At 39.9% G+C, this 17,447-nt stretch overlaps 1 protein-coding gene across 1 annotated transcript in view; it reads right to left on the bottom strand.

Annotated features, from left to right (window-relative positions):
• The window catches only part of DNAH6 (dynein axonemal heavy chain 6), a 273,547-nt gene that overhangs the window by 144,434 nt on the left and 111,666 nt on the right, over positions 1–17,447 (bottom strand). Inside the window, exons 24-32 of the mRNA XM_082642773.1 lie at positions 17,054–17,273; positions 15,002–15,166; positions 14,804–14,917; positions 13,312–13,437; positions 13,071–13,226; positions 12,624–12,785; positions 5,132–5,269; positions 2,136–2,303; positions 13–161 (exon numbers count right to left, since the gene is read on the bottom strand). Of these exons, the coding sequence (XP_082498899.1) occupies positions 13–161; positions 2,136–2,303; positions 5,132–5,269; positions 12,624–12,785; positions 13,071–13,226; positions 13,312–13,437; positions 14,804–14,917; positions 15,002–15,166; positions 17,054–17,273 (1,398 nt within the window). The remainder of the gene's footprint in view (positions 1–12; positions 162–2,135; positions 2,304–5,131; positions 5,270–12,623; positions 12,786–13,070; positions 13,227–13,311; positions 13,438–14,803; positions 14,918–15,001; positions 15,167–17,053; positions 17,274–17,447) is intronic.

Raw genomic sequence — 17,447 nt, 5'->3', positions numbered from 1 at the left:
TTGGTTTCTTACCCAGCCATGACCAGTACAGACTTCACGGCTCTCATGCCGAAGTCATAGTGATCCTGCTGAGAGAGCTGTTCACTGCAAAGCTTATACATCTGAGTCATTTTTCTTGCTAATATTTTACTGGATTCAAATCCTTCAGAATATAGAATTACCTAGAATGGAAAAATATAATGCAGTGTCTATTATGTTATATTGATAACAACATATTAGCATAATACCAATGTATTCAAAATCTACTTTAGGTATTATATTGTATCTCTCCAAGTTGTTATACCCTTTAACAAAGAAATGTAAAGATTGGAGGGAAAAAGTTTTGTGCCACAAGGTGGAAGGTGGGATATTGTATGGGGATGTCTGAGCACTGATTCTGCTTTCTTTCGACAGATGAAGATGTGGTCTTGGTGACATTTGGTTTGAGGAACAGCAGAGCCCACTGTGAAAATGTTCACATCGTGGAGGCTGGATGATGCTGTGAGGCCTGAGTATAGAAGCAAGACTTGAGCTTCCCTGATCTGACAGTGTCAGTGATGCACTCCCTTTAGGCTCCCTGGGAGTCAAGGGAAGCTACCCAAAGATTTGCAGCCTCTCCCCTGCCCTAGGAGGCCACCTTGCCTCTGACAAGTTTCTGCACCCTTGGTTAAATAAATCAGTGATGATAGTGGGGGTGGGTGTGGACACTTCCTTCAATCCATAATCTACTCAAATCACTGCAGTTGGCCTTGGAATTTTGATTTGAGATAATGCAGAGATTTCGTACTGGTGTTTGTTTTTTTCATCCCTCTATCACTACCTATTAGCATAGTACTCTGTGCACTGCAGGTGATTAAAAATATTTACTGATGACAGACCCTGATTCATTTAATCTGTAACAACAATAGGAATAGCACTCAGAAGACTGGATTTTTAAATTTCTCCAATTAATTACTGAGTAATATAACAATAGGATAAAACGTGAAATGTGAACACAATGTTGGACTGAGTTCCAAACCTGGTTTTCTTCCTACCAGCTTTGGACAATGAGCAAGTCATTTATTGTCCTGTCCAGAGAGGGGTCTGGAGTGAAGATGCCACCTACTTTAACTGCCCACGACCCCACCTTATCCACAGAGTACACTGGGGGACTCATGAGATGCTGTAGGCATTATACTAATAAAATTTGTACTTTTTCTAATGATAGGATTTGGCATGCTCTATTCTATTCTTAGGCAATTACTTTTAATTCATGTAGAGGAATATTTTAAATTAGCTGTTGTCAGGAATTTATTAGCCACAGTAGTAATATGTGCTTTCTGAGAAGCTCCGGTCGAAAAGGGGTAGCACCCCTTGCTGTGAAATACAGCACCGAGCATGAGGGGCCTTCCAGAGTCCTGTAAACATCCTATATATTGGTCTTGGTGATCACACAGGTGAATACATGTGTAAGGATTCACTCTGTTGTACCCTTATGATATGTGCCCTTTACTATATATAAATTATACCTCGGTAAAAAGTGCCAAGAAAAATACATATAAAATTTAATACACTGGGTGTTAACTAGTATGAAGAAACAAAAAAAAGTTTAAATAGATAGATTCCTAGATAGATACAGAAGGAACAAATACAATCATAAATAATTAGCTTATTAATGATTGCTATTTTTTGACTAAGTTGATACAGACTAGAAACAAATCCCTGCCCTCCATCATTAGTGATTAGTATTGCCTTTACTTAACATCCCTTGACTCTAATAAAAAAAATAATGCAGCAAGAGAAGTGAGAATAATACAGTCTTTTTAGAATAATCTAGACATTTTAATTCCTAGAGACAAACTGATGAACCCCAATGAACTGGTTAATTATACTTATTCATTCCAGTTTTGGGGGTTTACTATATTCCAGATACCATCCTGGGCTTTAGGGATATAGCAGTTACACACATACACACAAACACACATGCACACATACACATGCACACAGAGAACAAAACATTCTATGTGGTAACGATCATATCTACACACTTAAGGGGAAACAGTACTGTATAATCTTGGCTAGACTGCATTCATAAGGGAAATTTTCTACCACAATAATCAAATACTAAATAAAAAAAACAAGCTTAAGTTTTTGCTGCTTTATAATGTGAAGCTCACCTCTGCAATCAATGCATAATTTGGAACCATCATTGCAAAGGGTCTAAACAGGGCTTTCAAATTATCTGGCAACTCGGTTCTGCCTGCATATCCAGGATTCATTGTGATGAAGGCTGCACAAGTCATAACCAACTTTATTTCTCGCCCCTCAAATATGAATCTAGAGAGCTGTTGAAGGGAAAGAGAAAATATAAGTTAACACGTCCCCCGACATTTGTAAATTCTTTCCCATAATTACTACTCGAGTACAAAACTTGTGTAACATGCATTCAAGCAAAGACTACTGAATCCTGCTGTTGGGAATGTTTCCTTCCTGATTCTGTCCTACCCACTCCCAATCTCTTCCGGGCTACGTGCTTCCTGCCCTCTGCCTTCCTGCCCCTGCCTTGACCCAGGTGACTCCGCCTTCCTGGCCCAGACCTATAATCTTCTAGGCCTCAACATCTTTCGCTGAGACTCCTCAATTCAACTTAGATTTAATGGCCACTAAACCTTCTCCACCACTACTTTCTGGAGTCCTTAAGAAATTCGAATCTGATCTTAGTCCTTGAGTGGTTGAGGCCCCACTGTTAGAGTCATTGGAATTACCCCTTCACTTTCATTCAACAGCAAACACACATTGAGCATCTGTGCCAGGTAGGCAATGGGTTAGGAATGGGCATACAGAGCCCTTGAGAAACTCCTGGGCTTGTTCTGTAGAGTTAGACCTAGGACCATGACCATGCAGTGTAATCGATGCTATAGTGGAGGTGTGTGCAGAGCCTGCAGGGAGCAAAGGTCATAGGAGGAGCAGGGAAGCCCATGTGAGACCTGGAGAATGAAGAGGACATTTCCCATAGATGAACAGGGCAGCCATTCCAGTCAAAGTGAGCAAGAATAAGAAACAGCATTGCATGTTCAGGGACTGGCCAGCTATTCACTTTGCTAAAGGGAAAAGTTCTAGGAGGAAAGCGTAAGTAGGTTGGGGCCTGAGAATCATAAATCTTGCATGCTCGGCTAAAAAATTTAGGTTTTGTTCCATGGATGGGTGGAAACAGAGAGTTTTGAGCAGAGTGATAGGACCAAAGTTGGCATTGGACAGGTTAGACAAACTACAGACAGGGTGACCAGTTGGAAGTGTTATTGGGGAGATGAGGAGAGCCAGAATTAGGGAGTTCTTATTGGAGATGAGAGAGATCTAGGAGATACTATTGAATGGACTTGGTGATGGCTTAGATTCTGGGGTTGATGGCAATGGGAAAAATTCAAGATGAATTCCAGGATTCTAGGTGGGTGACTGGATGAAGGCATTATATTCAGTCACAAAGAATACAGGGGAAGACCATGATGGAGATAGGGCGATGTGTCATAGCCTGGAGGAGAAAGTGCTGGACCCCACAACTGGAGCCCCCAGTCCTGCTGCTGTTAAATGGCTTTTGTGTTATTCAAACCTGTAAATTGCTGTGCTTTAGTATTCTAGGGGGCATATTCTACTCCAGCTATCTCACCTGACCACTGGCAAAGTCAAGGGTGAGATTTGGTTAGTCTCAGATGTCCTCCTAACTTCCTTTCACCTCACATGGTTGCCCTCCAGTTGGCAATGCTTCAAGGCTGCCTGCGTTCTCTCTGGTTCCTTCTCCCTTTCTCCCGAGGCTTTGCTAAGCATGATCAGCTCTCAGGATGGTGATAACAACTGACATTATGTTATATCTGGTGGTCCCTGATTTTAATGCGGGCCTCCCAGAGGGTGTGTAGTTGGAGGAACGTGGACCTCACGGTCACACAGATTTAGACGTGTGTCTTGGTTCTATGTTGTTCCCAGAAATGTTTTAATTTCTCTGAATCTTTTTGACCTGTAGCTTGGGAAAACGCCATCTACTTCACATTGGTTTGGTGTGAAGATGAAGTAAGTGTAAAGTACAAAGACATGTACAATTTAGTAGCTGGTAAAAGTCCAATTTCTGCTTTCTTTTTACTTGTTCTATAATATGCTTTTCTGCAGAGGCAATAAAATATTTAACAGCTCTTTAGCAGGGCACTTTCTGATGAGAATGGCTCTTGTCCCTAGAGCTGGAGCTGGGTCCAGAGGCCCCCTTTGGTAAGTCAGGATGAACCCTTGTGGCTGGATCCTGAGGAGGTCTGAGACTTTTCAGGTAGGGACCAAGGTAATGGTGGGGACCTTCCAGGGGCTCGAGGCAGTGACTATTTAAATATTAAACAACTGGCAAGGTTGTTCTGGTTTGTACTGGCTGAATATCAATCTGCCCTTTGGTGACTTCATGACATAATCTCACAAGGTCAACACAGAGTGGTAGGGGACTTGGTCCCATCCTTCACTGCCATCACCTTCCCAGTACAAAACCCTTCTCCAGGAACATGCTCATATGGGCTAAATCAGATTTTAAACAGTGAGGCCATTTTAATATCGTCATCTGGCCCTACACTCCTTGGCTTTTCCAGTCTAGTGAGTTCTGGAGAGTCAAGGTCCCCCTGGGTTTTCCAGGACTCCTCTCTCATTTTTCTACCAGCAATAGACTGAGACTAGGGGCCATGAGGAAGGCAGTAGAGCCTAGATGAGGCAGCATTAGAGAAACCTAGCAGAGAAGTGTATGTGAAAGGCAAGAATAAGAACGGTGAGCAGGAAAAGAGGAGGTGGAGGAGAAAGGGACAGGGAGTACAAGAGTGTGTGTGTGTGTGTGTGTGTGTGTGTGTGTGCACGTGCATGTGCACGTGTGTTGAGGGTGGGAAGAACAAGGTTCCACGAGGGCAGGGACTGAGTCTCACCTGTATCCTCAGGTCCCAGCACAATGTCTGCCATACAGTTGTTTCTCTGTGTTGCCTGGATGAGCAATTAATTCATCCAACTAAGTCCTGTTGCTGTAATACTCACCAATGACACTGGAAACTTGGAATACATAGGCTAAAGTTAGCACTGTCCTTCCTAAGATGCAACATGCTGTAAATTCATTATGAACTTAAGAAACACGATCTCCACAGACAAATGACCAGCGCCTTACCTTTGCAGCTTTGGCATTCCTGATGGTAATGAGCTGCTGTGCGATGACTGACAAAACTTCTATGTCAATTCGATTAAATTCATCAAAGCAGCACCAGGCCCCTGACTGTGCCAGACCACTGAAAAAGCGCCCCATCATCTGAAATCAAAATACATTCAACTATATATTGTAGAGTTGAACTTTTTCAAAAGTTAAATTTTGAGCTGAAATAGTAAAAGGAAAATAGGTGGTATCTGGAAATCAGCAATGGTTTTATGTGAATCCTGGTCTTATGTCAGAAGTTAACACCTTTCTCTAAGAGGAAATATCTTTTTGTCTTCTCTATAAATGATTGGAAGCTAATTTTTATTTTTAAATAAAATGGCAATCTGACCAATTTTCCTACTTTTTCATAAGCTCTGTTCACTTATGTAAATACTTCACAGGTTCCCAAAGAAACTAACACCTAGAATAGACACACTTAATGACTTAAGAAAACCTTGAAAAACTTCACTGGTAGAAGCTTTCATCATCTTTACCAGGTACTACACATGGCAGACAAAAAACAGGAACCACTGAGCAGAAGCACAGCTGCACAGGGTAATGTAATGGTTGTTAATTTCTTCTACAGCAGAATCTTAATGGTGGAGGAGAATGAATATGTACTTGTGGCTATCTACACAGGAAAGTTCCTTTAGAGACTTGAATTTTGGGTTAAGCATTTTTAAAAATATTGCATTATACCATCTCTATCTCTTTAAAAATAGAGCTAATGTTTTTTTGTTTGTTTGTTTCAAGATGGTCAACTGAGCATATACTGCTACCATCCCTTCCTCCTAAATGCCCATGAATGACAGAAAGGTAGAACTCTCTCTATTTCTGTATCTACACTTATACCTGTACCTGCTTGATAAAAGTATAATGGGAAGGGAAACCAGCAGCAGGAAGGAAGTTTTGAAAAAAAAATCTTGGAAGATGGAAAGTACATAGATACAGATTACTCAACTGAGAAGCGCAAATGCAGGCCCAAGACAGAGGGAAGGAAGAACTGCCATTCAGGGGGTTCTCCAAGAAACTCCAAACCCAACAGCAATACATGCAAGAAAAGCAGACACAGGTCGCAGGGTGATCCTTGGGAATTAGTCAAAGGTGAGTACTTGGAAAGATCAGGTTTGTGGGTCCTTCCCTTCTCTGTCCTTCCCTCTCCTTATTCCAAGTAGAGTAAACAGGGCTCTTAAGGCTGGCAGTGCTGACACTCTCCCTCCAGCCTAAAACCCAAGGACTGCCTTGTAGAGAAAGGGGGAGGTCTTTCTTTGGGAGATATAAGGAGATATTGGAAGAAGACATTAGGCTTGGGAGATATGGAAAGCAGAGATAAAAAAAGATAGATGATTTCGGACCTCCACTTTACTCAACTGAGAGTCAAAAGGATAGACAGCTTCATCCAAGAGTGAAACCCACTTAACTTCACTACTAGAAGAAAAATCCTTATTATTTTGGCATTTATAAAATGTTTCTGGCTTCCTGGCTGCCCAAGCCCACACACTGTATGGGGAAGACTGCTAAGCAAACATCCTACACTCCCACAGAGATCATGGGAACTTTTTCATTTAAGGCAGGGGCCTTTTGAGGAAACAATTTGTTCTCACGAATCAACTCAGTCCTCACTTAAGAACTAAGTAGTAAAAGTCAACACACATTTGAGAAACATCACCATCAAGGAAGAGAGAAGAAGAATAAACTAAATGAGCAACCCTGAAGAAAATGGAGGTAATTTGGAGAACAAAAGAAAAGATTTAAAAGTTCAAATGGAACCCTCAGAGAGATTTTAGAGGAAATTACATTCCTATCATGAAACAAGATGCTCTAAGAAAGAATTAGTGAGAGATAAGAAATAATCCCTGGAAATTAATTATATTATAGTCAAGATTACAAAAATGAAATAGATGGACTAAACAACAGAATGGATAAGACTAAAGATGAAGCTGGTCTTATGGATGACAAAGCTGAGGAACTCCTTCATATTGTAGAGCAATGGTTTCATTCCCCGGGTGGTGGTGGGTACAGGAAGACTTCTCAAGGGATATTAATAGGACAGAAGTTTTAAAAGAAGAAAATTCCAGGTCAGATGGGACTATATCAAACTGAAAGTCTTCTGTACATCAAAGGAAGCCATCAACAAAGTGAAAAAGCAACCTAAGGAATAGAAGAACATATTTGCAAATCATATATCTAATAAGGGGTTAATATCTAAAATATATAAAGACATCATACAACTCAATAGGAAAACAAACAAACAAACCAATTTCAAAATGGGCAAAGACACTTTTCTGAAGAAGACACATAAATAAATTGTCAACAGGTACCCCAAAAGATACTCGACGTCACTAATCATCAGAGAAATGCAAATCAAGACCACAATGAGACATTACCTTAGACCTGTTAGAATGTCAACTATCAAAAAGACAAGAAATGACAAGTGTGGTGAGGATGTGAAGAAAAGGGAACCCCTGTGCACTGTTGGTGGGAATGTAAATTGGTACAGCCACTATGGAAAACATTATGAAGATTCTTCAGAAAATTAAAAACACAACTGCCATATTATCCAGCAATTCTACTTCTGGCTATTTATCCAAAGAAAATGGAAATCACTAACTCAAAAATATATCTGCACCCCCATGTTCATTGAAGCATTATTTACCATAACCAAGACATGGAAGTAACCTAAGTTTCCAACAATGGATGAATGGATAAAGAAAATGTGCTGTGATATATACATCACATTTGTGACAATATGTAATGGATGGACCTCGAGGGTATTATGCTAGGTGAAATAAGTCAGACAAATAAAGACAAATACTGTATGATATCACTACTATGTGGAATCTAAAAAAAACATGAACCCAAAGATATACAAAACATATTGGTGGTGATGGATGTTAACTAAACTTACTGTAATCATTTTGGAATATATATATATAACAAATCATTATGTTGTACACATAAAACTAATATAATATGTCAATTACATCTCAATTTAAAAAATTCCAGATCTTTATCTTCAATATGGGCTCTTTGCTAAAATTTATCTCCCTATAACATGCCTGCAGTCAATGCCCATAGCTTTAATTCAAAAAGAGTCATGTACAAAAATGTTCATTGCAGCTCTATTTACAATAGCCAGGACATGGAATCAACCTAAATGTCCATCAACAGATGAATGGATAAAGAAGATGTGGCACATATATACAATGGAATATTACTCAGCCATATAAAGAAACAAAATTGAGTTATTTGTGGTGAGGTGGATGGACCTAGAGTCTGTCATACAGAGCGAAGTAAGTCAGAAAGAGAAAAACAAATACTGTATGCTAACACATATATATGGAATCTAAGAAAAAAAAAGTCATGAAGAACCTAGGGGTAAGACGGGAATAAAGACACAGATCTACTAGAGCATGGACTTGAGGATATGGGGAGGGGGAGGGGTAGGCTGTGACGAGGTGAGAGAGTGGCATGGACATATATACACTACCAAACGTAAAATAGATAGCTAGTGGGAAGCAGCCGTGTAGCACAGGGAGATGAGCTAGGTGGTTTGGGACCACATAGAAGGGTGGGATAGGGAGGGCGGGAGGGAGGGAGATGCAAGAGGGAAGAGATATGGGAACATATATATATGTATAACTGATTCACTTTCTTATAAAGCAGAAACTAACACACCACTGTAAAGCAATTATACTCCAATAAAGATGTTAAAAAAAAAAGATCACTGGAACTCATCCATGGTAAAAAAATTGGGTTTATTGCTTATTGCAATAAGGGAGACCACAGACAATGGGAAACCATGAGATGTCTCAGAAAAAGAACATTAAAAGGACTTATAGGAAAGTTTGAGGAAGGTTCAATGAAGCAGGGTATTGCTGTATGTATTAGTTTTGAAGGGCGATTATAACAAATGACTGTAAACTGGGTGGCTTAAAACAACAGATATTTTTTCTTGCATAGTTCTGGAGTCTATAAGTCTAAAATCAAGGTGCTGGCCAAGCCATACTCACTCTGAAAGTCCTAGGGGAGTATTCTTCCTCATCTCTTCATAGCTTTTCATGTTTGCAGCCAATGCTTAGTGTTCCTTGACTCACCTCCTGTGTATATTCACATGGCCTTCTCCTCTCTGTGTGTCTATAACCAAATTTTCCTCTTCTTACAAATCCACTAATTATTGGATTAGGGCTCATCCAGGTCCAGTAAGACCTCAGTTTAGCTTGGTTATATCTGCAGAGACCCTACTTCCAAATCAGGTCAGATTTACAGGTTATCAGTCATTAAGACTTGAACATGCCTTTTTAGAGGACACCACGTCACTCTAAATTTTTGTTGGCAGAAAGCTGAGGCGATTCTCTGATGGGTATCATAATAACATCTATCTAGGAGTCTATAGGGCAGCATGGCTCAAGGTGTCAGTAAAGATGTAGCAGTTACTCCAGTTAGTGGAGAGAGGAGGATATTCGGTCATTTTTGTGGTTTGGACAGAGTTCTTGTTTGTGTCTGTTCTCAGATTTGATTATGGTGTGGTTTTTGTTTCACGGCATCATGGGCACAAAGTGACCAAGTCTGATGTTGGTGGTCTATGAAGCTGTTTGAGTTCAACTGGAGAAGCACTGAGTCTGTTTGAACCAGGCCAGCACTCAGCTGATAGCGGTCAGGGGCTAACTTCTGCACCCCCCCCCCCCACTTTTTGAAAGACACTAATTGTGTAGCAATTGTTTGACCATTAAAAAAGAATTTTTGGAGTTATTTCTGCCATTTTAATTTTGATGCTTTATACTTTAAAAGAACTTTTTGTATCAGAGTATTTCAAACATACACAAGAGGTAAAAGAAGGTGCTCAGTTTAACAATCATCAACATTCTGCTCTTTTAAAAATACTTCCAACACTTTATGCTGTTGTTGGAGTATTTTAAAACAAGCTCCAGACATCATTAGTATTTCAACACAGATCCTGTAATGTGTAAGAACCTAAAAACAAAACAAAACAAAAAAACCAAACCAATACCATTAACACATTCAAACAAAAATCAAGTAATCGGTTTTACCAAAACCCAAGTAATTCCTTGATGTCATCTAATACCAGTTCATGTTCAATTTTCCACAATGGTCCTAAAATGATCCTTTTACAGTTGGATAAGGATGCAAACAAGGTCCAAACACTGCATTTGGTTAATGTGTCTTTTTAAAATCATCTTTATTGGAGTATAATTGCTTTACAATGTTGTGTTAGTTTCTGCTGTATAACAAAGTGAATCAGCTATACGTATACATATATCCACATATCTCCTCCCTCTTACGTCTCCCTCACACCCTCCCTATCCCACCCCTCTAGGTGGTCGCAAAGCACCGAGCTGTTCCCCCTGTGCTATGCTGCTGCTTCCCACTAGCTATCTATTTTACGGTTAATGTGTCTTTTAATCTCTTTAAATTTATAACAGTTCTCTGCATCCTCCCCCTTTTATGCAATTTATTTTTTAAAGATCTATAGGTTATTTTCCTTTTGGAATTTCTTGCATTCCATATTTGGCTGATTGAATTCTTGTGGTGTTAACATGTTTCTCTACCTTATATACTTCTTGAAAACTGTATTTAAATCTAGACACTTAATTAAATTCATTAGTTTGAGGTTTAAAAATTTCTGAACAGGAATAATTCAGATTGTGTACCAAAGCAGAATATACATGTTTCCTGGTTGTCTCAAATTCAGTGAGGTTTAATTGACCAATGGATAATTAGCCTGATCCATCCATTACAAACCTTCCAATTAATCTTTTAATGTGGTTTTAGCAAAGATGATCATTACCAGATCTATTAATTTTTTAGAGTTTGCAAAATAGTAATTTCTAATGTTATCCCTCTGCATGTATTAGCTGTGATTCTTCTATAAAGAATTATCCTCATCAACTTTTTTTATTGAGGTACTGTTGATTTACAATATTACATTACTTTTAGGTATACAGCATAGTGATTCAATATTTTTATAGATTATACTATTTATAGTTGTTTGGGAAAATAGTTATTTTTCTTAAAAAGTGTGTTTATGCTAACATGTAATGAATTTATTATGGTTAATATAAAACAAATAAATATTTTATTTTACTTTATTAAAAAAAGGCTATTTATTTAATATTTATTTATTTTTGACTGCGTTAGGTCTTCTTTGCTGTGCTCAGGGTTTCTCTAGTTGTGGCAAGCAGGGGCTCCTCTTTGTTGCAGTGCGTGGGCTTCTCATTGCGGTGGCTTCTCTTGTGGTGGAGCACAGACTCCGGGTGCAAGGGCTTCAGCAGTTGTGGAGTGCGGGCTCAGCAGTAGTGGCTTGTGGGCTCTAGAGCACAGGCTTAGTAGTTGTGGCGCATGGGCTTAGTTGCTCCATGGCATGTGGGATCTTCCTAGACCAGGGCTCGAACCTGTGTCTCCTGCACTGGCAGGCGGATTCTTAACCACTGTGCCACCAGGGAAGTCTCCCCCCAAAATATTTTAAATGCAATTTTAATTTCTAACATGGTGTATATCAATAGATGTAATCCATACATATAAACAAAAACTTTTTGGAAGTCTCAATAATTTTTTTTTAAGATTTTTTTTTTGATGTGGGCCATTTTTTAAAGTCTTTATTGAATTTGTTACAATATTGCTTCTGTTTTATGTTTTGTTTTTTTGGCCATGAGGCATGTGGGATCTTAGCTCCCCGACCAGGGATCAAACCCACACCCGCTGCATTGGAAGGCGAAGTCTTAAGCACTGGATTGCCAGGGAAGTCCCAGGTCTCAATAATTTTTTTTTTTTTTTTTTTTTTTTGCGGTACACGGGCCTCTCACTGTTGTGGCCTCTCCCGTTGCGGAGCACAGGCTCCGGACGCACAGGCTCAGCGGCCATGGCTCATGGGTCCAGCCACTCTGTGGCATGTGGGATCTTCCCGGACCGGGGCACGAACCCGTGGCGCCTGCATCGGCAGACGGACTCTCAACTACTGTGCCACCAGGGAAACCCTCAATAATTTTTAAGAGTGAAAAATTCTGAGAACAACTCAATGAAAAATCTTACCGTGAATTCTCACCTCCTACATGTTTCATTTTCAATACGTAACTCTGGATATGTAACACCACACATTTCAATACGTAACTCATCTCTTCCTGTAAGCTCATTCCTTGTTTCTAGATTTCCCTGCTATTCTGTCTTGTATCTCATCTCCCCTCTTTCTACCTACTGACATGAACAGGTCTGTAATCTTACCACCATTTGACCAATTCTCCCCTGGCTTTGATTCCTACCTGGCCCACTTGGATCGCCTCGTGTTGACTCTCCTCTCTTGCTCTATTTATTCCACTTTAATCATTCCTTGCCCCACTAGTTTTCCCTAGCTTGCCATCATCCCTTTCTCTCCTTCTTTGTTATGTCATGTTGCAAATAGAGAAAGCCACATAAAACACTTAATGTTAGTGTTCAGATGCCAGGACCGTACCTTGTAGTCCAAACCATCGGAGCAGTTAAAGACCACACACTGGATGGCGAGAGCTTTAGCCAGGTCTTTGGTAGTCTCAGTTTTCCCCGTGCCAGCAGGACCAGCTGGTGCGCCTCCCAGGTCGAGCTGCAAAGCCCCCATGAGGCAAAGGTAGCAGCGATCCTGAAGAAATTGATAAATTGTCATTATTGAAGGGAACTGACTATGGCCACAAATTCTTAAGTCCTTTCCTTTCTATAGCAGGAGGATCATTATTTTTTTATGAAAGGTTCTATAGCAATTGAACTATACTAAAAAATCCAGGCACATGATCAAAAAGCGCAAATCTCTGCTTTAAAAAGATGTATTCATGGCAAGTCCTTTCAAGGGTTAATGGTAGAAGGAAACTTTTCAGAACTATTTTAGTGGGGAAAAAGCAGTGATGAACCTAAATGATCAGTAACTTACCGTGAGAGGAGTAATAACTAATCTTGGGCATGCACCCAAATACTCATAGCCATAAGTATACTGAGAGAGCGCCATCTTTGCCACACAATTGTCCAGGTCTATATCCCAATAATAGCGCAGTTGTCTCTGCCAGTCAAAGGATTCAACTCCCTCTACCTACATACGTGATGACAATGATACACATATTAGATGCATTAATTTCAGAAAGAAATATATGATTTTATTTAAGTGAAAGAGTTACCTTGGCTTGAACAAGTTCGGTGACTATGTCTCTTGCATGTACATCAATAGTAATTAAGGCAGTTATGATGTTTCTGTGTAATTTAGGAAGAGTGCCTCGGACTATTGCAGCCAGGGCATTTAATCTCTAAAAATTAAAAAAAAAGTGATATATAATTTTCAAAAATCAGCTTACATGTATATCTTTTTACTATTAAATTTGGAATAGGCATTTTTTGAAACTATCTATAAAACTAGATAACTATAAAATTAGATAGTTTTGACAAATGTCTATTCCAAATTTAGTAAGAATCTGTAATTCTGTGACCCAGGACAACAGTTTAACTTATTTAATTCCTATAAGGCTTCTGTGAAGTACAATACTATCTTTACCCCAGTTTCACATTAAAGGAAACTGAGGGTCACAGAGGGTAAGGAAATTGATATAGTTATAAAGTAGCAAAAATTACACTTGAGTAGACATTTGCCTCAAGGAAAGCCCCCTGCTCTTAACCACCATATGATGATGTCTCTAGAGAAGACGGTTCTCCCTAAAAATCAAATGTGATTTAGGTAGTACTCTTCATTTTCAGGGATAGGTTTTTTTTTTTTGGTGAGGGAGGGGGAAATAGTCAGAAATCCTGAGCATTTAAACCAAGCCAATGATTGATTAAATGAAAGCATTTTTTGATAGACTGAGTTCCTGATTTTCACATAAATGGATAAATCTTTTCCAGAGAAGGGTGGTGCCTCTGAAAGCCTTGAACTGTTGTGCTGATTTTTCACTCAGGCTGACCCGGATCAGGGGCCACCTCTACAAAGAGGTCAATGGGACTTTCCTTAGCGAGTCTTTTCTCTGGGGCTCTTTGAGTTGAAATTCTATCGAGGACCTTCATGAGAGAGTTTTTTTCCTATTTCAAGACAGTTGTTTCCTCCTTTTTCTGTTTTAATGGTGAGTCTTTAAAAATGCAACATTGCTTGGAAGTAGAATTGAATTTGGAGTTAAAGATGTGACCTGGCTGTAAAGTTGCATTTCCCAACAATAGCTCAAAAATTTGTGTAGAATGGTATTTAATTCATTCAGTTATTTATTGCTTTATTGATAGTTGCCTGAGGCTTCTATAAAACAGTAGAAAAGCACATGTTGGGCCTAAGAATAGAAATGGCACAAATCCTGTGGTTTTCCGGGATTGAATCCACTTCTAGGAGAGATATCAGGACCCAGGATAACATTTCTTCTTAAAGGTGGCAAACCATTATAATCCTGACATTCTCCTCTTGAGTTACACTTTCCTTCTATTTTTAATATTCATATACATACTACACAAACATCAGGGTAGTGTCGCTGAGAAAACTTGAACAGCAATAGTTTTAGTGAGAAGCCCAAAGCTTTGGATGTTACGTCAGAGGCTTACAATTTCTGAAGTAGTGAATTTACATTAACCACGTCAATAAAAGCCACTGGGACCATCGGGCACAGCGCTATGTTCGATGTCACCCTGATGTAATCTCACCTCAAAGTTTACTTTTTCAAAAGCTTCCAGGGCCTCTAAATGATTACCGTCTTCTCTTTCCAAACACTCCGTCAAATCGCGGCACCACATGATTTGAGAAATGGTCAGGATCACCTGCATGGAAATACGTTTCTTCAGTGTGTGATGCATCTCACCCAAACAGGACCCAGAGGTGGAGATTTAAGGAGTGTAAGTTACTTGAGAAGGGTGGCCGGCGATCACCCATACTGTCCTTGGTTTCCCCAGATAGTCAGCGATGGCAGCTTTGCACAGGCGACGCAGAGACGTGAACATGGCTTCTTCCACTTTGCCCAGCCACTCCTCCACGTTGCCTCGGGCCTTGAGGCCTTTCCCCAGGCTCACCTGGAAGATAATCAGACTGTGATAACATGTAGACTGTACATCCTGTGTACTTTGTAACGGAACCCTGAGCTAGGTAAATATGGAAGCCTGAACACGAACACTGACACTTCTACTGATACCCACTCTACACCTCTCTTTACACCACCCCTCTCCCCCCACCCCCCACTTGGTGCTTTATTTCACTGCTTCCCTTTGGAGCCAATTCCCGGAAAGAGGAGTTTATGTGCACTAAATTCTTCCACTTTTTTTCCTTACTTCCTGTCATCTGATTTTTGGCCCCAACCACTCCTCTAAATCTGTTCAGGTCATTAAGGTAACCAGTGCTCTCCCAATCATCCAGTCCAATCGATGCTTTACAGCCCTTGTCATATTTATTTCTTGGACTACCAATGACCTGACTGCCCTGGTTGTCTGGGCTCCTGCATCTGTTCTTCTTCTACCTTCCCTTTAAATGTCATGTTTTCCCTTGATCCTAGCCTAGGTCTTCCCCTTTCTCTTTTGCACTAGTGATGAACAAATTCTTTTGCAAGAGGATCAATTTAGGACAAATAAAAAAATTTTCTTTATTGAGGTATAGTTGATTTATAATATTATATTAGTTTCACATGTACAACATAATGATTCAATATTTTTATAGATTATACTCCATTTAAAGTTGTTACAAAATAATGGCTGTATTTCCCTGTGCTGTACAATATATCCTTGCTGCTTTTTTATTTTATACATAGTAGTTTGTAACTCTTAATCCCCTACCCCTATCTTGCCCCTCTCCCTCCCCTCTCCCCACTGGTAACCACTAGTTTGTTCTTTATATCTGTGAACCTGTTTCTGGTTTGTTATATTCACTAGTTTGTATTACTTTTTAGATTCCATATATAAGTGAAAACATGCAGTATTTGTCTTTCTCTGTCTGATTTATTTCACTTAGCATAAAACCCTCCAGGTCCACCTATGTTGTTGCAAATGGCAAAATTTTATTCTTTTTTATGGCAGAGTAATATTCCATTGTATATATATACCATGTCTTCTTTATCCATCCATCTGTTGGTGGACATTTAGGTTGCTCCCATGTCTTGGCTATTGTGAATAATGCTGCTATGAGCATTGGGTGCATGTGTAGGACAAGTAAAACGTCTATGGGTTCCTTCCAATCCCATAGATACACTTCTGTGCTCTACCTGGACTGAAATCCTTGGTATTTCCCTGCACAATTTCTCTGTTTGGAATGCTGTCCCTCCCATGTCTCCTCTCCACCTTCCTTGGCTGCCTGTGTGTGTGTATGTGTGATTCTCCTCTGTGTGGTCACCTGATTCCCCACAGTCTGCTAATGCATTCACTTGCTTGGTGTTTACAGGCACTGTGCCAGGCCCCGGAGAGGCTGCTGCCGAACAATGACAACTAATACTTCATAGCACCCGCTCAGTACTGTTCTAAGTAATTTACATACACCCTTGAAAATCCCCAGCAACTCATTAATCAGGCAGTATTACTAATTCTTGTTTTACAGATGAGGTTAAAGATTGGGAGTGGAATCCATGTGTCTGGGCAGTAGAACTAGCTCTTAACCACTGTACTCTTGTTCCCCTTATGGAGAGTTAAGACCTGGCTCCAGTACTTTCTACCCTGTTCCCAAGAACAGAGCACAGCCTCTGTTACTGCATTTTCAGTGGGGCTTTTCAATTGTTTGACTATGTCTCTGCTAGACTTTGAGTTCTTCGAGGGCAAGAATTTTATCTTTGATTATCTTTGAAATTGCTGAGCCAGCAGAAGACCAGATCACAGTAGCACTTGATGAATGCTTAGCATGATGATGAATAAACCTCTACCTTCCACCCTAGAAGAGTAACAACGTTTACACATAAAGAATTATAAACAAAAAGCCCTTACCCTTTCTCCCTCTGGTGACAGCATCGCTAAAATATCATTAGTGTAAATCTTTTCTGGCTCTGCCTCCATGCCAGGAATTCTTCCCTCGGTTGGAGGCACGAGTGCAAATTCGAGTTTTGAAATGGAATCGAAGCATTTCCTTAAGTGTGGCTGCACAGCTTGGGGATTTCGTGTCTGAGCCAAAATCTCCAGAAGCTCATCATTTGACAAGAAGTAAAATCTAGATTAAAGAATATACTTAAAATGTAACTTGAAACTGAAGCAAAGTCTTATATGGACATGAAAGATAAATCCCTTAGTCACTTCTCTTCCCCATCCACTGATTCACTTGGACCTCTATCCCATAGGTCCTGGGTCTGGGAGGCCATGTGTCTCTAAATATGATTTTTATAAA

Source organism: Mesoplodon mirus, assembly GCF_964341445.2.
Source record: "Mesoplodon mirus genome assembly, chromosome: 14".
Lineage (NCBI taxonomy): Eukaryota > Metazoa > Chordata > Mammalia > Artiodactyla > Ziphiidae > Mesoplodon > Mesoplodon mirus.
Note: the sequence above shows the minus strand (reverse complement) of the source record. Positions and strands in the feature narration are given on the sequence as shown.